The sequence below is a fragment of the Dama dama genome, chromosome 4, assembly GCF_033118175.1.
Source record: "Dama dama isolate Ldn47 chromosome 4, ASM3311817v1, whole genome shotgun sequence".
NCBI classification, from domain to species: Eukaryota; Metazoa; Chordata; class Mammalia; order Artiodactyla; family Cervidae; genus Dama; species Dama dama.
Window position 1 is genome coordinate 52,825,899 of NC_083684.1, and position 27,708 is coordinate 52,853,606.

The following is a 27,708-nucleotide window of genomic DNA, read 5'->3' on the forward strand; positions in this document are numbered from 1 at the left end:
GGTCAGGTGCCTCCTCTGGGTTTCCCTCCTTTAAGGTCTGATTACTCTGCCTGTGCTTCCCCAACACTCCCCTGACACCTATCTGTCTCTGGTTAATTATCTGTCTTCATCTCAGTACTGGAAACCGCGAAGGCAGAGTCTGGGGCTCTTGTTCACTCATGGGTCTATAATCTCCTCTGAGAGCCCTCTCTGGTCCTCTCAGACTGAACAGGGAACCTGTCTGGGTTCCCAGGTCTTCCGCCACGCAGCCTCTGATCATTCAGCCTGTGTCTGCCCCGTCTCATCCATAATCACGTTGTCCTGTGCTTCTGTCATCACTCCGCGGCACTGTTCCTGTCTGGTAATGCGGAGACTGGTCAGCCCTGGGGAGGCACTCAGTGAACGTTGGAATTTGGAAAGAAGAAATCCCTTGCCCTCATCGGAAGGTTGAGGCAAGCTGGGCAAAAAACCCACAGGTGTCCAGTAAAAGCACGCCTGCAGCCTCGTTTCCCAGAGGTCCAGTTCAAGAGCGAAGGTGCTCGGACACCGTCAACAAGCCGATGCCCACGGGCAGCAAGAGCCCTAGAGCTCACCCTGCGCGTACCGCCCCGGGCGAGGCCTCATGCGGGGCGGAGCCAACATAAGCCCCGCCCTTACCTCAGCGCCAGGGCGGGCTCACCTGCGCCTAGGGAGGAGCACGGCCGCTCGGGTGCAGGCTCCCTGCGCCTGCGCTCTACGCGTCCCGCCTCACCAGGTGCGCCCCGCCCTCTACCTGGCCTTCCACCTTCGACAGCTGCTTCGAGGCGGCCGCCATTACCTCTGGCGCCCACCGAGGGTCTGGGGGTGTGGTGGGGTTCTGAAGGGTAGAGGGAGTCCGGGGCGAGTGAGGAGCAGAGGAAATCATCGTGGGCACAGGAGGCAGAGTATCCGCACACCGAAAGACCGAGAAAAGGGCTTCCTGGAGATTTCCTGTGTGGCGAGGGCAGAGACGCGCCCCGCAGACCCCTACGAGCGCCCGCACCTGAACGCAAGGCCCTCCAGTGCGCGTGCGCAGCGAGGGTCTTCCCGCACCTGCTCGCGAGACCCCAACGACCAGAGGCTGGAGGCCTCTCCCCTGGGCTGCCGGGCGGAGTCCGTCATGGCGCAGCTCTCTGAGCCGAGGCGGTGTGGGGTGCTCCTCGCCCTGCTGGCATCGCTGCTCCTCTCCGGGGCTGGGGCGGCCGACGAAGAACGTGGCGTCCACGGTGAGGGCCCGAGCGGGTGTCCTGGGGGTTGTGGAGGGTCGAGAGGCCGAAGGCGGGGCGTTAGGGGCAGGGTGGAGGGGCTAAGTTGGGGAACGAGGAGGGCAGGGGCGAGGTCTGAGCAGGGGGAATTGGCGAGGGAGAAAGTTTGGGGGCGATTGGGTGAAGCTTAGGGGGGTGTAGTGGAGCCAGCCCTGCTGGATTGAACCTTGAGAAAGGGATTTGGGAGCCCTCGGGAGCGGGGACGGGTGGCAGAGTCCGGGCTGGGAAAAGTTTCCTGTAGAGGGGGTTGGAGACTGGCTGGGGCTGTTCACCAAGAAGGAGTGGCAGTGGCCTTTACTGTGGCCGGAAGGAGGTGAGGGACCGAATCGAAGACCGGCCTCTTCCTGCCAGCGAAAAAAAAGCCCAAGAAGGCCCGGGGTGGGGGGCCAGCCCCAGAGAACAGCGCTTGGGTTAGGGGACCTGTTGGCCTTTTAGCCTCTGGGAAGAAGCCTGCACCCTATATTTTTGGATATTGGAGCGCAGCCTCCTGAGACATCTTTCTGGGTTCAGTTGCATTAGAGCGCCTCCCAGAACAAAGGTGTTTCTCAGTGATACTCAAAGGAAAAGAAGAGCAAATATGTTCGGAGGGAAAACTTGCACGGGTGCAAGGGGCGGGGATGGAGCGCCTCTTGGCTTAAGAATATTGGCGTTGAGAAGCTGGGCTTGAATTCGTCCTTAGAGGTTGGTGGAGGATAAGACCCAGTTTAAACCTCTAAACTCTACGGTAGTTCGGCCTGAAAGATCTTTTTGAACAAGTGTTGGTTTAACTTTACTTCCTCAGACAAGCACAAGCAGATTTTGAAAATAATCCTCCTGAAAGAAGAATTCGCTGATTCAGCAAAACTTCTTGAGCTCCTGCTGTGTGTCAGGGGGCAGTGCTGGGAACTGTGATACCATCTGTGACTCAGACAAGCCATGTCCTTGCACTTAGAGAGCTGATACTCTAGTGGGATAGACAGAGACAGGGAGTAAGCATTTAAATAAAGAGCACTTACCACAGTATTAAATTACTAAGACGTAATTGAACAGGAAGAAGCAAACAGGGATGATGGGGGCCACTTTAGCTCATGTTCTCAGGGGAGGTCGCCCTGAGGACAGTGACAGCTGGGCTCTAACGTGAAGAAGGAATAAGTGGCAGCGACACAGAGGCCTCAGGGATGATTGTCCAGTTGGAAGCAGTGGAGTACAGAGACCTTGAGGCTGGAATGAGCTTGGTGGTATTTGAGGAAAAGACTGCCAGGGCTACTGAAGCAGGGCTGTGTTGGGAGGGGGAGGTGGGAGATTGGAAGAGGAGGCCAGGTGGGGAAAGCAGACAGGAACCAGGTGACTTTACAGGCCAGCATTTTGGATGAAAAGAGAAAGCATTGGTGTTTGTACACCAAGTCATCACCTGTGGTGACTTCTGAAGACTTATTTTCCCTGTGCCCAAGGCAGAGAGGAAAAAGTGAGTTGAGGGCCTGTGGGGAGAGATTCAGTCAGTTCCAGGGAATTAGGAATGCAGGTGTTGATCATTCTTGTGATCTGAACTAGAATTTGTCAGCCCTTCTGGACTCTTTTTAGATAGATACACTCCTCAGTACGTGGAATTCTCCAGGCAGGGATACTGAAGTGAGTAGCCATTCCCTTCTCCAGGGGATCTTCCCAACCCAGGGATCAAACCCGGGCTACTGCATTGTAGGCTAGATTCTTTACCATCTGAGTCATCAGGGAAACCCATACCTTCCAGTTACCTGGCTTGCAATTTTTATCAAAACTGAGTTTGGGGATAACATCTATTGCTTGCTTTGAGCACTTATGCATTATTTAATCCTTGAAAAAACTTGGTTTGGCGTTGAAGATACAAATCCTGCCTAAGGCCACACATTAGTAATTGACAAAGCTGGGTCTGGCTACAGAGATCTTTTCTGCTTGTTCCCAGTGGTTTTCCCAGCTGCTGTAGCTGGCTGGACCTCCTGACCTTTCAGAAGTATTCCTATCTGGCTGGGTAAACTAATGCCCTTGCTTATCTGAAGTTCTGTTTGTATGAGAGCTTTCAACAGCTTATTTGGAGACAAGAAGTAGTTTTTATCCCTCTGCCCACCTTCTGACTGCTTTGATTTTTCTCAGGAAGCAAAGTCGTCCACTAAGAGTGAGGTGTTTCTCCAGCCACACACAACTGCACAGTTACTTCCAGATGAATATAATGGAGGAAGGGGGAGTGTGTAAGGGGGTGATCATAATGGTTGGTCAAGGAACAATCTATGTGAAAATATGAGGGGGCTGAGGGGTAGTGGAAAGGTGGTAAGACCAGTGAGTTATTGGACCTGAGGTTTTGAAAAGAATGAACTAGGAAGATAAACTACGCTCGGCAGTGAGGGAGACCCATGACGCTGAGGTTCTGAAGGGTCTAGGGGAGCGGCTGTGGGGAGGACAAGATCACTGGAGGAGAGGAGGTCTAGGAGCCAAGAGGCCAGGATGGTTGGAGGAGCACCTGTGTAGATACAGAAATCACCAAGAATGGTGATAAGAGTCACAGTGGGAGTGACAGGGAGCTAAAATCAACGAAGAAACAAGGTGGGGATGAGCTGGGTCAGCAAATGACGCATAGGGTGGGATATGATTTACTCCAATGACAAGGTTCATAACTGGGGTGTTGAGGGTGGAAGGAGAATGGTGTAGAAGCAGTGCCCACTTGCAAGGACACAAGAGAAGCCTCTCTTCAGGGGTGAGCTGGGTTCAGTTAGGGTAAGACTTCAGAGAAGAGATTGAGGGAATGAGAGGTTTTGCAGAAGATAGGCCATAAGTATCAGAGACCCCAGGAGTTGGGGGAAGGGAGATGGCCACAAAACAAGATGCATGGGGATGAAGGGTAACTCGGGAGTCTGAGGCTGGTGTGGTGATAAGCAAGTGGTAGGAGAGTCACATGGTGTCGAGACGGACAGTGTTGGTGGGACACCAACTGTCCCACTGTTGGTGGGACGGACAGCACTGGGTGGCAGAGGGCAGATAGGAAGGGGTGTGGAATGTAGTGGGCATTTCGAGGCACACCTCTGCAGGTGGAGGTGGGGGACAGCTGATACATCTCCCGGTGTTTGTAGCATCCAGGGAGAGGGCCAGTCTGCCGTGGAAACACACAGATTATAAACTGGCTGTTGAGACTTCCCTGGTGGTCTGGTGGTTAAGACCCCGCACTTCCCATGCAGGTTCGATTCCTGGTCGGGAAACTAAGATCCCACGTTCCATGTGGCACAGCCAAAACTTTTTAAATAAAAAATAAATAAAGCTATTAAAAAAAAAAAAAAAAACCCACCAAACTGGCTGTTCCCAGGAAGCCTCAGACAGGCTTTATGTGGCTTGTAGAGTTTCTAGAATTGAGAATTTTTTTAGGAAATATTTTGATTTGGGGCTGTGCCTAAAAAATATGAAGATCTGGCGCAGTGTTCCCACATAGCACCCTGGGGTAGTGCCAAGTACTTCTTCTGAAAAGGACATAGACTGCTCTCTGTGTTTATTCACTTGGCCTGCCCTCTGTATCTTCTGAGCGTTTGAGTTGTGACTCCCACATTACGAATATGCCCCATTTAGTAAACAAAGGTAGATAAAACATAATAGTTTATAAATTGTACAGTGCAGTGTGTGTATGTGTGTTATTATTCTCAGGGAACACCCCTTAACAGGTGGCCACAAATGTACATGATTTTTCTCTCTTCTTGGGTGACAAGTCCTGGTATTCGGAGTGCCTGCAGATAAATAATTTTGATCAATACAAGGGCAAATAGTATATTCCTTTTCAGAATAGAACCTCAAAAATTCCTTTTGGGAGTGGTCAGTTAAATATAGTTCCTACTGCCAGTAACTTATACATGAGAACTTGTGTTAATGGTTCCTTGGCTCATAGCCCTTTGTTGATTGTTCTTGGGAATTTCCACTGGAGACAAGTGTGGCAGCATTTATGTGAAAGCCTCCAGCGCACTTTGAAGTGATCTTCTGTTTATTTTGTTTATTTATTTATTTATCTTTGGTTGCACTGGGTCTTTGCTGTTGGGCCCCAGCTTTCTCTAGTTGTGGCATTTGGGGGCTTCTCATTGCCGTGGTTTCTCGTTGCAGAGCACGGGCTCTAGAGCATGGGGACTTTGTTGCTCCATGGCATATGGGATCTTCCTGGACCAGGGATCGAACCCGTGTCCTCTGCATTGGCAGGTGAATTCTTAACTACTGGACCACCAGGAAAGTCCATGATCTTCCATTTGCGTCAACTTCTTGAATTAATTAGTTTCTCCAGAACTTTGACTGAAAGAGTGAACTTTCCAGTAAATCTCCAATAAGCATATTAATCACCACTCATTTCTCTTCTCCTCACCCCCATGGGTAGTTGTAAACTGGGTAGTCAAAGAGAGGATGAGAGATAAGAGTGAAATTGCAGCTGGTGTTGGTGATCCACTGAGAGGTCTCCAAAGTGGCATCTTATACTATTTTCATCCTTCATAGAAGCGCTTGTTCTATTTTCAGGTAAGACAGGTTGGTTCCAGGACAGTTTGAAATATTTATTAACTGATTTATTCAACACAAACACCCACCAAGTACCAGGCAGAGTTTTAGGCCCTGGAAACAAAGCACTGAATGAAACAGATGACAACACCCCCCGCCCCCCGCCCCCAATCCATGACAGTTACACTGTAATGAGAGGAAGACAATACAGTAAGTAAACAATGAGTAGATACTTGGTAATGAGTACTATAAAGAAAAGTATGGAAGGGAGGAAAGATAAATTAGGAATTGGGGATTAACAGATACACTTTATATAAAATAAACAGCAAGGACCTACTGTATAGCCCAGGGAACTGTTGGTACTGAAGATATTCAGTATCGCGTAATAACCTACAATGGACAAGAATCTGGCTGTAAACCTGAAACATTGTAAACAACTCTACTATTAAAAAGAGAAGAAAAGGAAGGTAAGGTTTGGTAGGTATGTTTAGTGCTAAAAACTTGGCCTTTGAGGCTGAAATGGTGCCAATACTTACAGAACATTGAAGGGTTGCCTTCAGACCCACTGAGGGAAAGTGGACCCTTGCCCTGATCAGCATTTGAGAAGTCAGCCTGTAATAGAGAAAGCCAGCCTGTGACCTGTTTCTCATTATACCTGTCTCCTGAGTCATTCGCAGCACTCAGGCTTGTCTTCAGGTAGTTGGCCAGGCAGCCAAACCTCTGTTTACCATGTCTTGAGGCTGACAGGCGGAATAAGGGATGAGGTAGCCTGTGATTCATGTGAGGCAGGAGAGAACCCTGAGGGGGTCACACTGAAATGACTTAATTAACCCCAGGAAGCTTTCATGGCCCATTGGTCACTGACTAATAAGGAGTTCACAAATGACCACAGAAGCATTAGTATATGGATTATGGACCTCCTTTTTTGATGCTGATCACAAATGTCATTTCACTTGTTTCTGACAAGATAGTTTTGAAAACTCTAATGAAGGGATGCTGAGGCCCAGGAACTTTGAAGTTAAAGTTACTTGGAAGTTTATTTGAAGCACATTTTTCATTACTAGGAAGCCATTTTAGAAATGAGGCAAGTGTTTGAGATGGATCTCACCAGTGGGGTCCTGGGTTCCTGGCTTCAGAAGCCTGTGATTCTTTGTGTTTATTCCAGGGTCAGTCATTTAGAATCTAGGACATGTTCGGGAAGTGGGGTGGAATAATAGATAGTATAATAGTTTTTGACCTTTCAAAGGGCTACATATATGTCTGTGGTGTTAGTGGGGTGATTAGGGAAAATGTCTAAGAAGTCTCTGGGGGTGGGGGGTGATAATGGAAGAAAAGCTTGGGAAACATTGTTCTAGGTAGACAGCCCATTAGCTATAATCACTTTCTGGAAAATGGTTCCAGGTTTTTAAAAAGTTAAGAACCCCTGAATGTGAATTAACAGTTCAAAGTCCATGAAAAACTTTGAAATTACTGTTTCAAATTATTCAGATTGACCACTGTAATTCTAGTTACAGATTTAGGTAAGGGTAGAATTTATAGTCCTGCTTGAGTGATGAGTATGAGGTGACAGTGGGTAGGAGTGGTGGCTGGCATTGTGATGATGGTTTATGGAATGTAAACCTTTATATCTAAATATTTTATATCTAAAATGCCAAGATTTTATATCTGAAACAAGATTTTATGAGCCTTACATTGTAAGTTGGGTTTGTCATTGTAAATGTTCTCTCCTCATAAATACCTGGGGGTTATTTTAAAGTTTCTGAATTACTTATCCTAATAATGACAACTTCCAGGCACCCGAACCTAGAGGAGAAGGCATGGTTAGTAATAGCTTTCTGTACTAGACGCAGAAGTCCTCAAGTATGTAGAACCTATCCAGCTAACCAAAACAGGTGGATTTATAGATCACCTTGAAATAAGACTGATTATAAAATAAATGTTAACTTTGGGATTTGGCCCAGCAGAATTAAAGCAGGGGTGAATATCTGCCTTCCTAGTATTTAGTACCTCTTCACTCACACAGAATGTGAGTCTCATTCCTTGATGAAAAGATAGCTTGAAGTCAAAATAGGTAACCAGCGCATAGTTTTTCTTACTTTCTTTTCTCTGACCTCTTAATCTCCAGATATTGCAGTGTTGCAGGACTTTACTGCAGATTAAAATAAGGAATTTTATACCTCCAGGCAGGCATGGCAGGTGGTTGCACAGCAGAAAAGCAAAGGGAAAGAGTGATGGTTGGATTGCTTTTGTCAACTCACTGACTGATTTTCCCCTCTATCCTGGCAAGTCACCACCAGTCTAGTCTTCATAAAAATACACTACTTATTCAAAGCTTTGTGCCAAATGTTTTAAGCGTTTATAATTGAGTAAAAAATGCCTTTAATTTTTACAACACTCTTAATGATTGGTCCCAGTGTCAAAAAAGTCCCTTCCATTTGAGTCGTTTTTAAGAGATACATCTGCAAGTCCACAGAACTTATCTCAGTGGGACATATGGAGGGAAAACCTACTGAATCTCTGCTTTATTACTCACCAGTGAATTCAGGTTACATTGAGCAAATGCCCTTTCCCAGACAAGCCATTGCAAGATAGCCTCTAATACATGGTGCATTCCACAGCAGTAAGCAAAAGTCTAGGTCTCACAAGATGGGACTTACTGCTAACAAACTTTCAAAAAACATTTTTATAATAACTAGATCTAGAGTGGATATTAATCACACAGAGAGGCCTTCAACTGGGGCTGAGTTGTATTTATAATGTCCTCAGTTTGGTTCTCTTGCTAACATTCTTAGCTTTCGCCTTAATCTTGAAGGGATTTTAAAGAGAACACTCTCCTGTCTACTACAGAAAATATTTCTAATACAAGATGTGTGGTTTTTCCACATCAGGCAATTCTCAGCAGACTCAGAATGGGTGTCTGGCAATTTAACTCAATTCTGAATCTGCTGGAAGTGAGCACAGATCCTGCAGGTTAAGGACTCAGTCTCACAAGACTGCCCCTCTCCTTTCAGATGCCAATCAAAGGCCAAGTTTGTCATCTGTCGGTTTCACTAACTTGAAATGTTCAAGAGTTCCCATGACCCTCTCAGATCCAGTTTGCTAGAATAGTCCACAGAACGCAGAGAAACACATTTACCAGTTTATTATAAAGGATACAAATGAATAGCCAGGTGAAGACAGAGGTCTGGAAGGATCCCCAGTGTATGAGCTTCTGTCCTTATGGAGTTTGGGGTGAGCCACCCTTCTGGCATGTGGGTGTGTTCACCACCCTTTCAGTTGGGATATTTTACTGAAGCTTCATCATGTAGGCATGATTGATTATTAACTCAGACTCCCTGGAGAATAGGGGGTGGGGCTGAAAGTTCCAACCCTTTAATCTAGGCTTGGTTTTTCTAGTTCCCAGCCCCCATCCTTTTTGGGGGGTGGGGTGCTGTGCCACACAGCTTGTGGGATCTTAGTTCCCCAATCAGAGATTGAACTCGGGCCCACTGCAGTGAAAGTGTGGAGCCCTCACCACTGGACTGCCAGGAAATTCCCCCAGCCTCTATCCTGAAGTTCCTGAAACTTTCTAGGGCACCCCCAGCCACTAGTCATCTCACTGGCATACAGTAAGACGATTGTGCCACTCCAGAGATTGCTGGGGTTTTAGTTCTTGTGTCAGAAAACCAAATATTAGAGTAGAACATGATATGGCACTCAAGAAATTCCAGGGGTGTTAGGAGCTCTCTATCAGGAACATGGGGTAGGGAGAGACCAAATACATATTTCTAATTATGTCACAGATATGATACGTCTGTAATCAGAGCTTTGCCTTATCAAGGCTCCCAAGAGTCTGATTTAGAAACTCCAAGCCTCTGAAAAAAAATTTTTTTTTAATTAGCCCTACCTACCTAAATCAGAAAATACAGGACTTGTTGAATTGAAGAATGCTGGGTGCATTTTCTAGCTTTATTGAGAGGTTTACACATTTTTGTTGTTTGTACTATTGTTTCCTTATTATGAATGAGGAAATGCATGTACATGGAGGTTAGGAAAGCTGCCCCTCCCCCACACCCCCAACCCCAAACAGTGGGCAAGTAAGAGGCAGCCAGGGGCTCCTACACACACTGGTCCTTCACCAGGACAGCTTCCTGCAGGCCCTGTCCTCTAATCTGTCCCCTACATTTTGGCCAAATGATTGTGTCACTTCCCAATACCAGAGCTTTTCCTCATTTCCTTTGTGCCCTGTGTGGCTTACAGCCCTTTGAATTTAGGGTGTGATTGTAGTAGCTTACCTTGTGTGGTTTTCTTTTTTTCCTTCTTCTGTCCAAGCCAGTCTTGTGTCTCTAACTTAATCGTAAACCCCTGGAGGTCAGGGACTACCTTCCCAGTGGGTTCCTTCTATGTAGGCTGGCTACTCAGCTCAGTTTACCTTAGAGGGTTCCAGCTTATGCCACTGTACTTCCAGGGTGGCTGTTAAGAACACCCCTTTCACTCTGAAAAGTGTCTTGATCAAAGGATAAATTGTATGATCACCCTATTCACATAGATGAGCTATTAACCAAACACTGTGTGCTAATCTGTGTTAATTTGCTTCTGTCATGTCCAACTCAGCGACCCTATGGACTGTAGCCCTCCAAGCTTCTCTGTCCTTGGGATTCTCCAGGTAAGAATACTGGAGTGGGTTGCCATTTCCTCCTCCAGGGGATCTTCTTACATCTCCTGCATTGGCAGGTGGGTTCTTTACCACTAGTGCCACCTGGAAGCCCCATAACCAAACACTGGTGTGCCTAGTCACTGTTGTGTCCGACTCTTTGTGACCTCATGGACTGTGTAGCCTGCTGGGCTTCTCTGTCCATGGGGATTCTCCAGGCAAGTCTACTAGGGTGGGTTACCATGCCCTCCTCCTGGGGATCTTCCCAACCTAGGGATAGAACCCAGGTCTCCCGCATTGCAGGTGTATTCTTTACCATCTGAGCCACCAGGGAAGCCCAGGAATACTGGAGTGGGTAGACTAGCCCTTCTCCAGGGGATTTTCCCAACCCAGGAATTGAACCGAGGTCTCCTGCATTGCAGATGGATTCTTTACCACCTGAGCTACCAGGGAAGGGTAGTTGTTTACTGTTCTCAAGATACTGGGGAATTTATTTAGTACGTTCAGTTTTATTTCATTACTGTGAAAAATATAACAATTTAAGCAAACAGGAGGGGTGACTGTAATCCACTATCCATATAAAACTCTGAAAGAAAATAAGTTGTGCATTCACAAAACTACTCAAATTATCCTAAAAGATACAGATGAAAAAAAAAAAAAACTGGAAAAGCTTCTGCCTCCTTTAGTCTCTTTTCCCTAAAGGTATATTCACACACATATCTAAATTAAAAGTTTAAAAAAAATCATAATACTGCATGTAAACCATTCTTGTGCTTTTGTCTCCCTAGTTCTATACCAGCATATATGTAGTATGTGTGGATGTCTCACAAGTTACTTCACCAGCCTGAACAGGGTGTTCATGAAAAATTCAATGGTGAATTTTCAGCTCCTGTAGGTTTGTGCATAGCAAGCCCTTCCTTGGGTGTGGTAATAGTTGCCCCTCTTCTTTGAAACTCAATAGCTAGTTTGCTTTTTTCAGTACTGAGGAGTGAAGTGTATTCTGTCCTCTTTTTTTTGTTTTTTTTTTTTTTGGTGTAAAAGTAATATTTTCACATGTCTGAGTATTATTGTAGCAAATCATTTCCTGTTGGCCATTATCCTTTGAATTCTAAGTGGCTTTCATGAAACAAGTAGAGCTGCTTTTAGTGATGGAAGGGTGTGTTGTCATAAGAAATGTGAGCCTTCGGAGTCTATGTGATAGCTTCTGACCACGCATATAGGACTTGCTGAGTTCTGTGACATGATGGGGGGAGGGGTAAGTGTGGAAAATCTGAGCAGGGTGTTTTTATAAACACTCTCTAAAGAGCTGATTGGCAAACTCCAGCTCATGGCCACTGCATACATACAGCCTACACACTTAAGTATGGCTTCTGCTCTTTTCTTTTTTTTTTTTGGCGGTGGGGGGCGCTGTGCCGGGTCTTCATTGTGGCACTTGGGCTTTCTCTATTTGAGGAGCTTGGGCTTCAGTAGGTGCCGCCCCTGGGCTTAGTCGCCCCACGGCATGTGGGATCTTAGTTCCCGGACCACAGGATCAAACCCATGTAGCCTGCATTGGCAAGCAGATTCTTAACTACTGGATCACCAGGGAAGTCCCTTTAATAGTTGAAAAAGATCACAAGAATATTTTAAGGCATAAGAATTATGTGAAATCAATTTTTATTGGAACGCCAGTCATGGTCATTTATTTACATATTACCTCAGACTGCTTCCGTGCTGTAATGACAGAGTTGACTAGTTAGACTGTGTGAGCCGTGAAGCTTGAGATAAAGGCAGTCCTTGGTTTGCATGGTTTTCAACATGCACAGGTTTCAGTTACTGCAGTATTCTAACAGTACTTGGGTACCAAATGAATTCCAGCTGCTAGCTTTTCAGTCCCAAGTCACTGGGTACGTGACACACACGCGTGGTACCTGGCCACTGCAGATGCGTCATTCAGTCCATACACAGCAAAGCATGCAGTTGTGTTGTCTCCTTGCTCCACAGAAAATGCGACAGTTTACAAAAATGACTGATCGATAAAGGAAATTGGGCCAAAATAGACCAAAGTGTAGCAAAGAAGAAAAGTGATAACGCTGGAAGTGAAATTCCGGTTGAGCATAAATGGAGTGATCAGAGGATGAGCCAGCTGTGGGAGTGGGCACTGCCGCCATCTGAGACCGGGGTGCAGCCAGAGGAGCTCACAGACAGACGTGAAGAAATTAGTTGTGACAAAAAAGGATGGTGTTCCTGTGTATGGAAGTAACGCTGGCCGAACCTTGGACAGAATGCCAGGCAACTCTCAGGGCAATTTCATGGCATTGATAGAGCAAAGGATAAAAGGTTAGAAGCTGACCCAAACCTAGAGAGAGGTGTGACACTTACTCTAAGGCGAACTGAAAAGAAACTGGCTTCATATCAGTGTGTATGTGACCAAAGACCTTCACAAGTACTGTTCACACTACTCTTGGTGAATTTGCTTGCTCAGTTGTGTCCTACTCTTTGTGACCCCATGGACTATACAGTCCATGGAATTTTCTAGGCCAGAATACTGGAGTGGTTAGTCTTTCCCTTCTCCAGGGGATCTTCCCAACCCAGGGATCGAACCCAGGTCTCCAGCATTGCAGATGGATTTTTTACCAACTGAGCCACAAAGGAAGCCCCTTGGTGAGTTACTTATTTACAAAGAAAATTAACACTTCAATTCTCAAGTTTCTAATGTTTTAACTTACAGTGAACTAAATAAATACTCATTTTGTTATTTTTTATCCTATACATTTATAACCCACAGTGTTTTTTTTGTCATGGAACAGTCATAATTTTTTCCATTGCTTTGCCTGATTTCACACTGTTCTGGCTATGTTTACTATTTGGCCCATCTTAAAAAAGTTTATTGATGTTTGCTGTAGAGAAAACAGATTGGGGGAAGAGAAAGACCATTTCATGAGTGGGTCCGAGCTTGTGAGATGATCCAGGGCTTTCTTTTTTTTTTTTTTGATCCAGGGTTTTCTTATTAGGAAACAGTGAGGCAGTAAGTTGGTGTTTTTCCATGTATAGCACCCACAGGAGTAAAAAGTTTATCAAGGACTAGAATCCCAGGAGAGTTATTTTTGCTTGTTTTGTAAGTAAACTGACTCTGAATGGGTATTAAAAACATGAATAAAAGAAAATGCTAAGTTCAAGGTGGTTGTTAATTTAGGGGAGAGAGAACAAGTGGAATTGAAGTGAGGGGGTACACAAAGGGTTTCAGCTGTCATGTTTTGGTCCTTAAAATGTTAGAGTTTCATAAAGCTGAGAAGTCGGTATGCCAGTGTTGTGACATTTTCTGTAGTTCTCAAAATATTTGAGGAGAAGGCAATGGCACCCCACTCCAGTACTCTTGCCTGGAAAATCCCATGGATGGAGGAGCCTGGTGGGCTGCCGTCTATGGGGTAGCACAGAGTTGGACACAACTGAAGTGATTTAGCAGCAGCAGTAGCAAAATATTTGAAATATATTAAACTCTTCAGTAGGGACAGCTGTAATTGTGCATTTCTGAAGAATGATTGGATACAATTTTCTGAAGCCTGTAAAATTAGGTTGGGTTAGTAGTGCCTCAGAGCTTAAAATGTCTGTGATGTCCTTGCTGGAAGGTCATTCTAGCACGGAGAGTGAAGTAGAGCACGTCTGAGCCATTGGCTCATTCTCGTTATTTTGGTTAAAGTTCAAGTGACTTCAGAATCAGAAAAACCTGTTTTCTATGACAAAGACCTGTCTGTTTGGCAATTTTGTAACAGCTAATGTTCAAAATGCCTGCCAGGGTTTTGTAACTTAGATTCATATTTCAGATAATGTGTGACTTTAACCATTTTTGATGCTTTTCCAAGACAGCGTTACTGTTTGCCAAAGCCAGGAATTCCATTTTTACATATTCTGAAACAAGTGTACCCAAATTTGGCGCCCCTCAGCTTTTCCCCCTATTTTTTTTTTTCTTCTTTTTTACCCTCTATTTTTCCTTCCGTTTTGAAAACTCACAGAACGTATTTTGCCGTAGCATTTTTGAGCATAGAAATAGGACTTGAAACACGTTTTTCATGATTGTTTCCCAAAACTATTCTGAGACCAAAATGTCATCTCTTAACAGTGACAGTTATTAAGGAATAACTTCCTGAAAATTGTCCAGCCAAGTCCCCTCAGCCTGGGGCAGTTCTTTGGTATGGTGCTATCAGTGACCCTGTCAGTGTGGCCGTAAAAAGACCTAGCAGAAGGCCTGGCCTTGGTGAACCCTCCAGTTGTGATGAAGCCTTGAGGAATGTTTTGGCTTTTAGGCAACTTCAGTGTCTTGTTTTTCCCACTGCCTGTCACTATAGTGGCTTTTCTTTCTTTCCATCAAAGGGGTCCTTAAGTTTGTGCTTGAGCTGTCTGATCAGACCAGTTTGATTTCAGATCCAGCTCTGCTGCTTGCTTTGGTTAACCTGCCCAGAGTGTTCCCATTTGTAAAGGGAGGTGGGCGTTACTGCATGAGTCACAGTTTTTATCATGACTATTAGAAATCATGCACATAATGTGCCCAGCATCTAGCTTAGTGAAGGCAGTGAAATGGGGTGTCAAGAAATAATCCATGCTCTGCATTTTGATTTTAAGCTGAGTCTACCAAAGATAGTATTCTGACTTTTTGGGAGTTTTTTCTAAGGAAGGTGATAAGTCATGGAAGTCATCTTACACACTAAAGTATTTCTGGCTCTTTGTACAAGTTTTTTGGAGAGCAACAGAAGAGAGAGTGCATCGATGTGATTTGGAGTGAGGTGAAGAACATGTGGCCTGTGTTTCCTAAAGGAACATTCTCTCCTTTGAAACAAAACCAACCAACCAAACAAAAACAACCCCCTTTTTCATAAGATCATTTCCTTAAGCCTAGGGAGTAAAAATGTGTATCGTAGAAGCTGAAAAGCAATTTAGTTAGGAAAGGCATGCAACGAAATGGACTCTTCTCCATTTGACAAGGAGCCTCCCTCCTCACAGAAGGTACTCTGTCTTGACACAGTAGTTGTGTGGTTAAATTTCATCTTGGTTGAACCTAGGTTTGGCCAACTAATCTGCTACTTTGAGCTCTTTTACTCTAGTCAAATTTATTTTAAAATGAGATTAGCTTCTTTCTGTTTTTATTACAGGAATTTTCAAGTGTACACGAAGTAGTGGAAGCAGGTTTATGAGCTCCCATAGATCATCACTCAGCTTCAACAATTGTCAACATGATGTCTTTCCATATATACTGCGTTTTTAGTGCAAGAGGTGTGTGTGTTAGTCGTTCAGTCATGCCTGACTCTTTGTGACCCCATGGACTGCAGCCCACCAGGCTTCTCTATCCATGGAGTTTTCCAAGCAAGAGTACTGGAGTGGGTAGTCATTTCCTTCTCCAGGAGATCTTCCAGCCCCAGGGATTGAATTCAGGTCTCCTGCACTGCAGGCAAATTCTCTACCCACTGAGTTTCTCTTAATAAACAGACATTTCTAAATTCCCTGGGACAAAAATGAAGCCACCCCCATCCCCTCCTACCCCACCCAAGGAACCTGAAAATAAGGCTGCTTCCAAAACTTAAACCGTGAGGTCAGTGTGTGATCATTGACAGCAGATGTGAGCAGCTGAGACAGAATGGCCTCTCAGTCCCACAAAGTTTGTAACGAAGGAACCATCACATCTACAGAAAGAGCATTCCAGTCAGGAAGAGGCATCGGTTTGTGGTGGCAGTCAGAAAAGTAAGTGTTCAGATGCAGACCTTGACCACACTCTCTTGACCAAAACGCGTCCTGAGCCGTCTCCTGAGAGCCTGTAGTCTGCCTGGTAGATCCCAGTAGAGTGGATCTTCACAGGAATCCTCCAGAAAACTGCCTTACTCAGATGCCAGGTGACCTGCTCCATGTCAGCTGGCTTTCCGAGGTGGTATGTTGGCACACATCCGCCCTGCTGGACAGTTAATTTTCTCAGGATCCTCAGTGTGCTTTGTTAGCGAGATCAGCGTCCCTGCGCTTCTTCAGCCCTGGGGCGCTAGGAGTGCCTGTCTGAGCCTGCAAAGAGGCCGATTCCAGGCAGTGTTTATTTCACCAGGGTAACTGCCGTCCATCCCTGGATAAGCTTTCTCCCTCCTCCTCTTTATGCACCCTCAGGCTTCTGTACCTGCACAGAACATCTGGCAGAAGTGTCTGGCATCCTTGCTTATGATAAGCCACCCAGTTACCACTCTGTACTGCGGCCGCCCTGCTGTGTTCTCTGCTGTGGCATCTGACAGCTCATGGCAACCTTGCCTTCAGCTCCGTTTGGCCCCTTTCAGGTGTTTGTTTCAACTGAGACATTAATTCACATTCCGCACAGTCACCCCATTTAAAGCACACAATTCCTTTTTCAGGTGTTTTTGTTTAAAAGACCATACCCGAAGCTGTTGGAAGTTTTGCTTTTGTTTTAGATTTGAAGGGTTTGTTAACAAAAGAAACCTTTATTTGTCACACACAATAAACAATTTCAGTATTTAATAGAGGGTCATTTAACTTAATTTTACTATACAGTCATTAAAAGAAAAGAGAAATAGAAACAATAGAGAAGACTAACAGTGTGTATGTACATCACCAAATTGGGCCCACCAGCATTCAGACTTAAACAGCGCTGGGAAGTTGCTTGTTAACAGCAGCCTGGAGACAGTGCATCCACTTTGTTGATGAGATTGCAAATTGCAGTTTTGGGGGGCTCCCACTTGTAATCCCAGGCCGCAAACTGATATCCTGATCAGCTTGCCTGCAAAATTGTAGCTCTGGTTTTAAGTTTTACAATGCTTTTTGTTTCACCTTGTGAGTCACAAGATTTTCCGGACCCCAGGGGGCCTGGCCGAGACCCACTCCCTGTCTCATCTAAAGTGCCTCTTGAGTTGCTGGTAACAGTTGGTGTTTTTGCAAGCAGGCCGGTCGTCCAGGCAGGGTCAGAAGTCAGTCAGAGGCCTGCTCTCCTGCTTCTGAAGCCTGAACAAGACTACTTCCATATTCATTTCCCTAACAGCTGCTTGGGAAGCAAGGACACCAAGCAGTCAGTGATCCCCAAGGCTCTCAGCTTGCCAGGGCACTGGATAGGCAGTTGCCAAGCCTTGGCAGCAGTTGGGGGCCTCTGCCCTAATGTTTTCAGTTCGCGGTCATGAGGCTCCTGGCTGGGTCCTCTCCAGCTTGTCTTGTTGATGGCAGTGCTGCTTCTGGCCTTTGACAGCCTGGTGGGTCGGGCAGAAACACGCACCAGAGAACTCTTCTGCTGCGTCTTCCCTGGGCCTTGTTGATTGTTTTGTGACTTTCGGCACATTGTCAAAAGTACCTGTTCCGCGTACACACCCAGCTGGTTCTGGTTGATGCAGTTATATGGACAAAAGGTGTCTGGGCCTATTTAAAACAACAACAGCAAGAAACAAAACTGATTTATTATTTACATACCATAAAATCAGTTGTTAGAGGCATAAACCCAATGGCCTCTGGTACATGAACAGAGTTGTACAACCATCCCCACAATCCAATTTTAGAACATTTCCAGCATCCCCATTTGCAGTCACTCTCCACCATCCCAACCCACCCCCGCCAGCACCAGGCAAACACTAATCTTACTTCCTGTCTCTCTTGATTTGCCTTTTTTGGACATACCGTATGATTCCATTCATATGAAGTGTCCAGATAAGGTACTTTTTAGCTGATGATTTCAGTGATGGTTACTTGCACATTAACAAAAGATTTTTTTACTTCAGAGTATGCTTTTTCTGCTCTGCTAGTTACCTGTGATTTATTGGAGTTCCTTGGGGATGTTTGTTTGTTTTGCATAGTACCAACCTTTTTTGTCCATAGTTAGATGTTTTGTGGAATGTTTGGTTTCCTGCCCATTGTTGTGATGTATTTTAGGAGATGCAGCAGAAGCACAAATCCTGCTCTCTGTGCTTTGAAAGGCATCCCCTCAGTAAGATAAACCTAGCCAGGCTGAGAACAACTAGGGAGGAGTCATTGGCAACATATAACCCAAGTTTTGGGCCCTGGGATCGTTTTATTTGAGCTGTTTATGAAGTACCCTGTGCTGGGCCCGAGGTAGGTTGCAGTTCCCTTATGCAAGAAGGCAGAGATGCAGGGCTTCCCGGGTGGCTTTGGACTTCCCTGATGGCTTAGATGGTAAAGCGTCTGCCTACAGTGTGGAAGACCTAGGTTTGATTCCTGGGTCGGGAAGATCCTCTGGAGAAGGAAATGGCAACCCACTCCAGTACTCTTGCCTGGAAGATCCCATGGACGGAGGAATGTGGTAGGCTACAGTGCATGGGGTTGCAAAGAGCTGGACATGACTTCACTTCAGAGGTGTAGGAGACCAGGGTGGAGGGAGAGGTGATGTCAGCTCGTGATCCCAGAAAGGGGTGATATGGTGGTGCAGAGCATACATTGAACCACGTGGTCAGGTGACTCCCTTTTCAAGTTGCTTTCAATCCTCCTAATTCCTCCAGAAGAAAGGGCCATTCTAGTAAAGGTGTTGTCTCCAGCACTTGTTTTCTCTCCCTTTTCAAGAGAGAGAGCAGAGGGACTTCCCTGGTGGTCCAGTGGCTAAGAATCTACCTGTCAACGCTGGGGACATGGCTTCGATCCCTGCTCTAGGAGGATCCCATATGTTGTGGGGGCAGCTAAGTCCATGGACTGCAACTACTGAGCCCATGTTCTAGGGCCTGTGAGCCCAGACATGAGACGCCCAAGCGTTGCAACTAGAGAGTAACCCCTGCTTGCCATAACTAGAGAAAACCTGTGTGCAACAGCAAAGACCCAACTCAGCCAGAAATAATTAATATTTCAAAAGAGAGAGAGCAGATCTCTAGGCTTTCTGTAGACAAATGTATCTGGCTGGAATTTTATAACTTTGTTCTGTTTCCCTTGTACCAAAGGCGGGGCCAGGTTTGGGGGCACCTTGTAACCCTGGACCATCAAGATAGACCCTGGAAGAAAGGAGTGACCTGAGTTGCCTTTGAAGGGTCGGCAGTGCGGGGAACTAACATTCGGGAGCTTCTTTCTGAGGCTCTGGTAACTCGATTATGAAGTGGCCAGTCTTGGCAGAGAGTAGACAGGAAGAGTTAGGAAGGGTCCTGCTGGGGTGCTAAGTGCACCGCGCTGTGTGCATCCTTCCTGACCGCACATCACCAGCTCTGGCCTTTGAGTGCTAAGCTCCCCTTGGCCCAGTGAGACGGGCACAAATCCAGAAGGATCCTGCAGTCTGGTGGCCTGCCTCTGAAGTCCAGCTTCTGTACGGGGTGTGTGTGTGTTTGATAACGGGGCAGGGACAGTATCGGCACAGAGCTGACATTCAGCGCATTTGGGTAGTTGGTGTCTTTGTTGTCAGATGACGCCTTTCTTTCCTACACAAAGAGGGAATTCCCTAAGCAGGTCTGATGGCGACACTTTAGAAATGGCCCATAGAGGAGCTGCTGGAACTTGAGATTCTGGAAAGCTGTGGGCCTCTTCCTTGAGGGCTGTGCATTTTCTCGCTTGCCCGAATTGCCCTGCTAAGCTAACTGGTCTCTGGTTGTGTTTTAGATTTTTGCCACCTTCCCAAGAAAGTGGGAAGATGCCGGGCCTCCTTCCCTCGGTGGTGGTACAATGTCACTGACGGATCCTGCCAGCAGTTTGTGTATGGAGGCTGTGACAGGAATGACAATAATTACATGACCAAGGAAGAGTGTCTTGCTAAGTGTGCTGGTGTCACAGGTAAGACAGTGCTGTTGGGGAGGTTTTATTATCTGTTGTTGTTTTTTGGTCATTAAGCTGTGTCTGACTCTTAGAGACCCCATGGACTGCAGCACGTCAGACTCCCCTGTCCTCCACTATCTCCTGGAGTTGGCTTAAATTCATGTCCACTGAGTTGGTGATGCTATCTAACTGTCTCATCCTCTGCCCCCTCTTCTTTTGCCTTCAGTCTTTCCCAACATCAGGATCTTTTCCAATGAGTCAGCTCTTTGCATCAGGTGGCCAAAGTATTGGAGCTTCAACATCAGTCTTTCTAATGAATACTGAGGGTTGATTTCCTTTAGGATTGACTGGTTTATTCTCCTTGCTGTTGAAAGGACTCTGAAGAGTGTTCTTTAGCACCACAATTCAAAAGCATCAATTCTTTGGCATTCAGCCTTCTTTATGGACCAACTCTCACATCCATATGTGACTATTGGAAAAACCATGGCTTTGACTATACAGACCTTTGTCAACAAAGTGACGTCTCTGCTTTTTTTAAAAAAAATATTTATTCATTTGGCTGCATCAGGTGTTAGTTGCAGCATGTGGGATGTAGTTCCCTGACCAGGAATCAAACCCAGACCCCCTGCACTGGGAGCGCTGAGTCCTAGTCACTAACCACCAGGGAAGTCCCTGTCTTTGCTTTGTAATATGCTGTCTAGGTTTGTCATAGCTTCCCTTCCAAGGAGCAAGCGTCTTTTAACTTTTTAACTTATCTAGAGACACCTTATAAAGGTGTAGAAGTCTTTTGCTCTTCGCTAGTTCTTCATGGCTGAAACTGGAGATGTTTTTAAAAGCAGAAGAAACAGGCCCAATGTGAAGGTCACCCACACACGGTGGTTTCACAGCAGTACCCTTCCCCCTCTTTCCACCCCAGCTTCCTTCCTCCCGCTAGTGAGCACACATCCCACGCCAGGTCTGCTCAGACAGGCAGCCCCCTTGCTCCCTGGGCGTTTGGGTTATTTTTACCTTTGGGACAAATGACTTGAGGAGCTCAGCCAGCCAGCTGAGTAATGAATCAAGTTAAAACTAGAACACACTTCTGGAATCCGTCCTTGTCCCAGCCTTCAGTGAGGACTTCCGTGCAGTCCTGTGGACCCTGTGAGCCTCACAGTTTAAATAAAAACCTAAGCCCCACCACAGTATGTGCCAGCTCTGAACGGAGCCTCGGGGGACTCCTTGAGACCTGATGGCAGTGAGATGTTGGCCCTCTGGGACCCAATCCCTCCAAGTGTTCCAGAGACCCGAGGATTCAGCCAGCCAGACTGTCTGTTAAAGATTTTCACTGGCTGCCTCCTTAACATTGTCATGGGACTTCTTGCATCCTTTCCTGACAGGGTGGCATCGCTGGGGGCACCTGGATTATGATTCTGGGCAGAAAGTGCTTGTGGCACCCTCAGCGCTCTCGGCCCCACCATCCTGGGGCCTGGGCCAGGTGTCTGTGCGTCCTCCTGCACCGGCTGTGCTCTCTGTTGGCTTTGAACTCTGCATTCAGCAATCACATAAGTGGATTAAAGTTACGTGCATAAAGAGAGGACAGCAGCAGGGCCTTGGCTGTGGCCTGAGGTGTACAGCAATGCCCAGGCGCACGAGCCCGGCCGAGGCCCAGTGCCTGGAGGAGCGTGTTACTGATCTTTTCCTGCCCAGCGAGTGCTCAGCGCTCAGCACGTGTTCGGAGAGCCGGGGGACTGCTACTGTTCTTGGATTGTGAGTGAGCCCCTCATCTTTTAGGAGGTGACTGGCAACCTCACCAAGTGGTGAGTGAGGAAAATACCATTTATTGTATGTATGCTTTCTGTCATAAGCTGTGATCCAGTGTCAGGGAAGGAATTAAGGGGAAATGTTTTTTGCTACCTTTCCTGTCCTTTCCCTATCAAGAGTTCAGTGTGGGACTTCCCTCGTGGTCCAGTGGTTAAGACCTCGCCTTGCAGTGCAGGGGGCACCAGTTAGATCCCCGGTAGGGGAGCTGAGATCCCACATGCCTCCTGGTCCAAAAAGACAAAGCGCAGAAAACAGAAGCAATATTGTAACACATTCAGTAAAGACTTTGAAAATGGTCCACGTTAACAACAACAACAAAAAAAGAGTTGACAGTAGCAAATGTACATGCCGTTCTGGTTACTCTTTGGTTTCTCAGGGGGAAAGTTAAGTTTTAAGAACACAAGCAGTGAACAGCGGGCATAAGATAGAATGTCTCTGCTGAGGGCCATGGGGTGTAGTGTTTTGCTGGCAGAAGGCAGACAGCTGTCTTCCTAAAGGTCGGAGTCCGGCCCCAGCCTGGAGGTTCCAGAAAACTCATTTGCGGGCAACGGAGCATGGCTGCACGACACAGCTCCTGAGGCATTCTCTCGTGAGTCTGCAAGGAGAACTGGAATTGCCAGGGCGACGACTCGGCAACAAGTCACTCAACGGAGTCCTTGCCAGCAGATTCCTTCTCAGGCAGGCAAACTCTGTGGGGAGCCAAATGATAATGAGAATGACAGTTCATTAACAACTAATTAATTAATTATAATGAGAACCAAAGTCACTGAAGGGACCAGACTCTCTGATTTAGTCTACGCTTCAGTCTGTGTAGACAAAGCTCAGCCAGATTAGAAGATTGCTTGATGAGGGGTGGGGTGGAACCAGGGGAGCCGGTTTGTATGCAAGTGTGTGGTGGCATCAGGTTAGACCAGCCCCACGCCTCTGCACAAGGGAGGGCTCCTCCCTCCTGCACCCTGCCAGCCCTCCCTTTTTTGTACTTCCTTAAATGGCTAGCCTCTCCACCCACCCTCTTAGCTTTGTGTGTGCGTGAGAGAGAGAAAATATACATAACATACAATTTACCGTGTTAACAGCTCCAAGTGCACGGGCTGGTGGCAGGAAGTGCATTCCCAGTGCTGAGCACGCCCTTCAGTTTTTAATTCTCTTCGTGAGTTAATACAGTTCAACAGGTTATTTGGCCCTGGAAGCCATTCTGTCTTTTTATAATGTCACTTCACACGTCTTTGCTCTGATTTCCAGCTAGTTGATCTTAACGTTTAACCCACAAGGACAGTCTTGGTTCCGTATTTTCCAGGTTCTGGCAGGTTTGTGGTCCAGCATGCACACTGGAGGGCCCACATAAAGGAGAAATGGGAGTCTCTGTGAGAGGCCCACAGGACCAGGCCTGCTCAGGGATGCAGCCTGATTTGTTTCACCAGCAATCTTAGAGGTGCCCCTTCTCACTGTGCTGTTTGTTTGTCCCCTTGCAGAGAATACCGTCGATGAGCCGACCAGGGATAAAGCAGATTCTTCTGTCCCAAGTGGTAGGTTTTTAAAAAGACCCGGGATGGAATGAAGGCCATCCAGATGGGTAATGTGAAAGGACATTTGTCATTTGGGAGTTGTACCAGGGCTTCCTCCTCCTGGTTCTGTTGATGTAGAATTGGCAAGCTGAGTCTGCCAGCTTCTGGCTCCTTGCAGCCTCCCACGCTGGGGAGTTTGCATTGTCCTACGGACAGGAAGGGCTGAGGGATTCCACAGTGCTTCCTGGTGGACCTCCACTCCCTCTTGGGGGACAGGGGTGTGGCTACTGCTGCATTCGGCTCAGGCCCTAAGTCCCCACTCTGCCTGCTCTGCTGTCTTCACTGCCCAATCCCCGCTCCTTGCCACGTCCTTCTCCTTTGCTCTCTGTCATCCTTGCCAGTCCATCTCCCTCCCTGTGCTGAATCCTCTGTCCTCTGCCACCCCCACCTCCCTTCCCACTGAAGTCGTTGATCTCTTTGTGTTAGCTTGCTTGTAGTGCTGAGAACAGCTGCCCCATTCCTTCTTTATGCTTAAAGGACTCTGCCTCTAGATCCTGGGGTGAGTGGTCCAGATGCACTAGCAAGGCCAGTCCCCAGGCAGTGGGTTCTGCTGGGCGAGTTCTGCTGTGGAGGGAGGGAGTCTGCCCCAACCAACTTTGAGGATGGCCCCAGTCAGCCAGTTACCACACACTGGTTGCAATCTTGATTCTGGTCCTTTGACTCTAGCCTCAGCGTGGGCCTTTTAGCCATTTATGGTGGGCCATAAATGCGAGTAAGCATTTATTGGTTTAGCAGTCAACCAGTTTTTGGCAGAATGCTGAGAGTTAAGGTTAGAGGCACTTTCCAGTTTCTCTAGGCTAGGATTCCTGTGACTGTCCTGGCCACCGCTTTGCCTGGGTTCATTGTTTATTCCTGAACTGGCCTCTGCGAGGTCATCCAGAGCCATAGGGTACTGGATTAATAACTCTGGTGTCTGTCCTGTTTCAGAAGAAAATTTCCCCAAGAGAATAAGTGACTTCCTATACCTCTGGTCTTTCTCGTCAACCCAGAAATTGTGGCTGGGATTGGTTTCTGTAGTAACCTCTGACCTGCCGAGCAGCCCTCCCCATCCAACCATGGTGCTGGAGGCGCTATAGAGCGCATTAGGACTGAGAGGTGATGGAGCAGAGCTGCCCACAGAGAGGAGCCTCCACTCCCTTCCTTCTGGGTGCCAGAGCGTCCACGCTCCCTCAGTGGGCCCCTTTCGACTCAGCCCCAGCTAGGTGACGTGTCCTGTGTCCATTCCGGCCTCCCTGACGGGGTCACATGGATGTTTGTGTTTCAGTTCCCAGAAGGCAGGATTCTGATGACCTCTCCGATGATATTTTCAGCTATGAAGGTACAACTTTTTAAAAAACATGTTTTCTTATTTAGTTGGGAATTGAGACACACTTGAGGGTTTCTACTGAGGATATTGTAGAGCAGGGCTTCCCGACCTTTCCTGGGTGTTAAGACTCACGAGAATGCCCTGGGGCAGCAGGAAGCAGAATGGGCCCACAGCATGCCCTTGGAGAAGTTTGCCCTGCCTGCCAGCAGCTGCACTGTGGGTGGGTAACTAGCTCTGCCTCCGAGCCCTGAGATTGAAATGAGGGGCCTGGTTCAGACCTCTCAGAGCTCACACAGGTTGAGTGCCTACAACAGTGACTGACATAGGGTAACCTCCATAACTGTAGTCTGGTTATGCTACTATGTAAAGAGAAAGGTATCTGAAAATGTGGGCCAGACTAGCCATGTCTGCAATTAACCAGTTTCTTTTAGCAGAGAGAGGTTTTCCCCACAGGCCAGCAGCCGTATGACTGCTTGGGAGCATTCCAGCTCCATTCATCTCTCCTGGGCCCTGCTAATTTGTACCCCCCGGGCTGTCTCGCTCCCAGAACACTGCATTGCCAAGGCTGTCACTGGGCCTTGCCGCGCAGCCTTCCCACGCTGGTACTTTAATGCCGAGAAGAACTCTTGTGATAACTTCATCTACGGAGGATGCCGGGGCAATAAAAACAACTACCGCTCCAAGGAGGAGTGCATGCAGCAATGCTTCGGTGAGTCTGCGTAGTGCCTCAATCCAATACACAGCCACGGGCAGGGGAACCCTCCCGAGAGGACCCCCATCCCTTTCCTCATCCTCTCGACTCTTACCCTCACCCTCCTCTGGCTTCCTAGTGGGGAGGGGGTGGCAAGGCCTCAGAACCGTCTGAAGGGCTGGAAGAAGTCACTTAGCTAGAGCTCCCCTTGAAGGCCCAGGACCAAGGGGAAGCCTCTGGTGGCTGCCGCTGTGAGCGAAGGAGGGCTGGGAGCTGACCTCAGGGTTGTGTGTTTTCTTCCAGGCAAGCAGTTGTATCCTGCCCTGCCCTTCGGCAGTAAAGGTAAATGGCCCCTCGCCCCCCTCCACCTGCCTGCCTGGACTTAACTCGGCTCTGTCTCTGTGGCCTCATGTTGTCTTGGACACATTGTCCTTCACTGTCCACATCTTTTGTTAGAAAGTCACGTTTCTGCACGAGATTGGCTGGGCAGCTTGGAACTCGCGGTAGACGTGTGTCCCATGGTGCGATGTACATAAACGGGTTCGGAATGAGGCTGTCTCTTCCCAGCAGCCCCGAGGGTGACCGGGGAACACCACCTCGTGCTTAGGCATCTGGGATCTGCCACACACAGGCCTGAGATTGACTCCAGGTTTGGTGGGGAGCTTTGCTGCCCTGGGGTGTTCATCGTTGGTCCTGTGTGACACCGAGGAGGGTGGAAGGCCCTCGCTGTGGGTGGGCCATGGCCCCCACCAGCACTGTTGTCCCCACGCAGTCTGGTCTGGCGAGGAGGCTGGGCCTTCTCTTGCTTTTGTTTCTGGTTCTGAGCCTTAATCATGGATGGTAGTGTTTGCACAAAAGACCTGCTGTGCTGGTTTGGCCTCTTTGCACCTGTTTCCTGTTCAGGAGCCCAGGCCTGGCCTGTGTGTCTGCCCTCCTTTAGCAAAAGAGGAATGAAGCTGGAACCTGGTTGGCCAGGCATCGGGATCTGGAGGGTGGGAGATGGGGAGGGAATTGACCCTGTCTGGTTCTGTGGCTATGTGGGGAGAGGGAGCTGGGCAACTGCCACTGGACCACATTCCTTAAGGGGAGCCTCGCCTGAAGAAAAAGCACTGACCAGTGGGACTGCAGTGGGGTAACCACTGTCAGATTTGCCTGGGCAATTAGGAGTGTGAGGGTCCCCTCCCGGCCCTGCTCTGAATAGACCCGTGCCCATCCCTCATTCCACAGGCCACCACCCCAGCAACCTGCAGGGCCACATCTTTCTCTGGGCTGGTTGTGGGGGGTGGGGGGGGCGGTGTTTACACACCCACACTAGAGATGGGTGCTTTTCCTGTATAAGTTGCCCCAGAGAGGTGGTAGGGAGATAGAGTTGAAGTGAGGATTTTTTTTTTTGTTCAAAAAGAAGAAACACAGCCACTCTGTCTGTGTGCACCTAGCATAGCACCTCCATTTTTTAGAAACCTATTTCTCAAGACTATAGGGACTCTCTTGAGGACTTGACTACCTGTCAGGCTTCCTGGGCTGGGGCGGGGGGACATGTGGCCCAAGGGGTGTTGGTCTTCCTCCTGGGCTCTTGCGGACACCGGCTGTGGCCCCCTGGGGTCCCCCCTCCCAGTTCTGAGGCCTCTCTCTCTCATCCGCAGTGGTGGTCCTGGTGGGGCTGTTCGTGATGGTCCTGATCCTCTTGCTGGGAGCCTCCGTGGTCTGCCTGATCAGGCTGGCGCGGAGGAACCAGGAACGCACCCTCCGCACCGTCTGGAGCTCTGCGGATGACAAGGAGCAGCTGGTGAAGAACTCTTACGTCCTGTGAACCCCCGTTGCCCAGGGGCTGCCCCCTTCCACCCCCTGCTGATGAAGAGAATCTGGGAAGGGAGGGGAGATGAGTGTTGACCGCATGTGTGCTTTTTCAAATAGAGTGATTGATTTGTATTTGCGCGATCATTAGGGCTTTTGGTCTGTTTGTTCTTCCACAAGGTGAGAGGGCTGCTCCCTGGCCCCCCAGGTGGGTTTGCTTTAGAAGTCCTCTTAGTGAAGGGCTGTGCACAGTGCAGGTGGTCTGGCCTCCATCTGAGTTGGTTCCTCTTCGATTTCTTTCTTGGCTCCAGGTGTAGTTTTCTTTGCTTATGTTGAATCCTGTTGCCTCCTTTCCCATCACAAAAGTGATGTTTTCAGAGTTTGTTTGTTGTTGTATTTTTTTAAGTAAGCAGAAACATGGTTTTTTTAAAATTAGGATTCTGAAAGGAAGAAGGTAAAATGTACAAGTTTAATAAAAAGGGGCCTTCCCATTTAAAAAAATA

General features: G+C 47.6%; 1 protein-coding gene across 2 annotated transcripts; it reads left to right on the top strand.

Annotated features, from left to right (window-relative positions):
• Window positions 1–586: 586 nt before the first annotated feature.
• Window positions 587–27,708, top strand: SPINT2 (serine peptidase inhibitor, Kunitz type 2). 2 transcript variants are annotated; one of them, XM_061139194.1, is made up of 7 exons: window positions 587–1,223; window positions 19,897–20,067; window positions 23,322–23,375; window positions 24,679–24,732; window positions 25,268–25,429; window positions 25,715–25,753; window positions 27,055–27,708. In XM_061139194.1, exons 1-7 carry the CDS (start codon window positions 602–604, stop codon window positions 27,219–27,221), a joined length of 1,269 nt encoding a protein of 422 aa, XP_060995177.1. In that variant the 5' UTR covers window positions 587–601; the 3' UTR covers window positions 27,222–27,708. The 2 variants fall into 2 exon arrangements, with proteins under 2 accessions (XP_060995177.1, XP_060995178.1); XM_061139195.1 differs by lacking the exon at window positions 19,897–20,067.

What these genes read in the sequence shown, in the direction of transcription:
- SPINT2 (XM_061139194.1), top strand. Translation starts at nt 602, where the DNA reads ATGCGGGGCGGAGCCAACATAAGCCCCGCCCTTACCTCAGCGCCAGGG. An exon ending in AGATTCTTCTGTCCCAAGTG is followed by an intron (nt 23,376 to 24,678) that starts GTAGGTTTTTAA and finishes TTTGTGTTTCAG; the next exon opens with TTCCCAGAAGGCAGGATTCT. An exon ending in TGATATTTTCAGCTATGAAG is followed by an intron (nt 24,733 to 25,267) that starts GTACAACTTTTT and finishes TCTCGCTCCCAG; the next exon opens with AACACTGCATTGCCAAGGCT.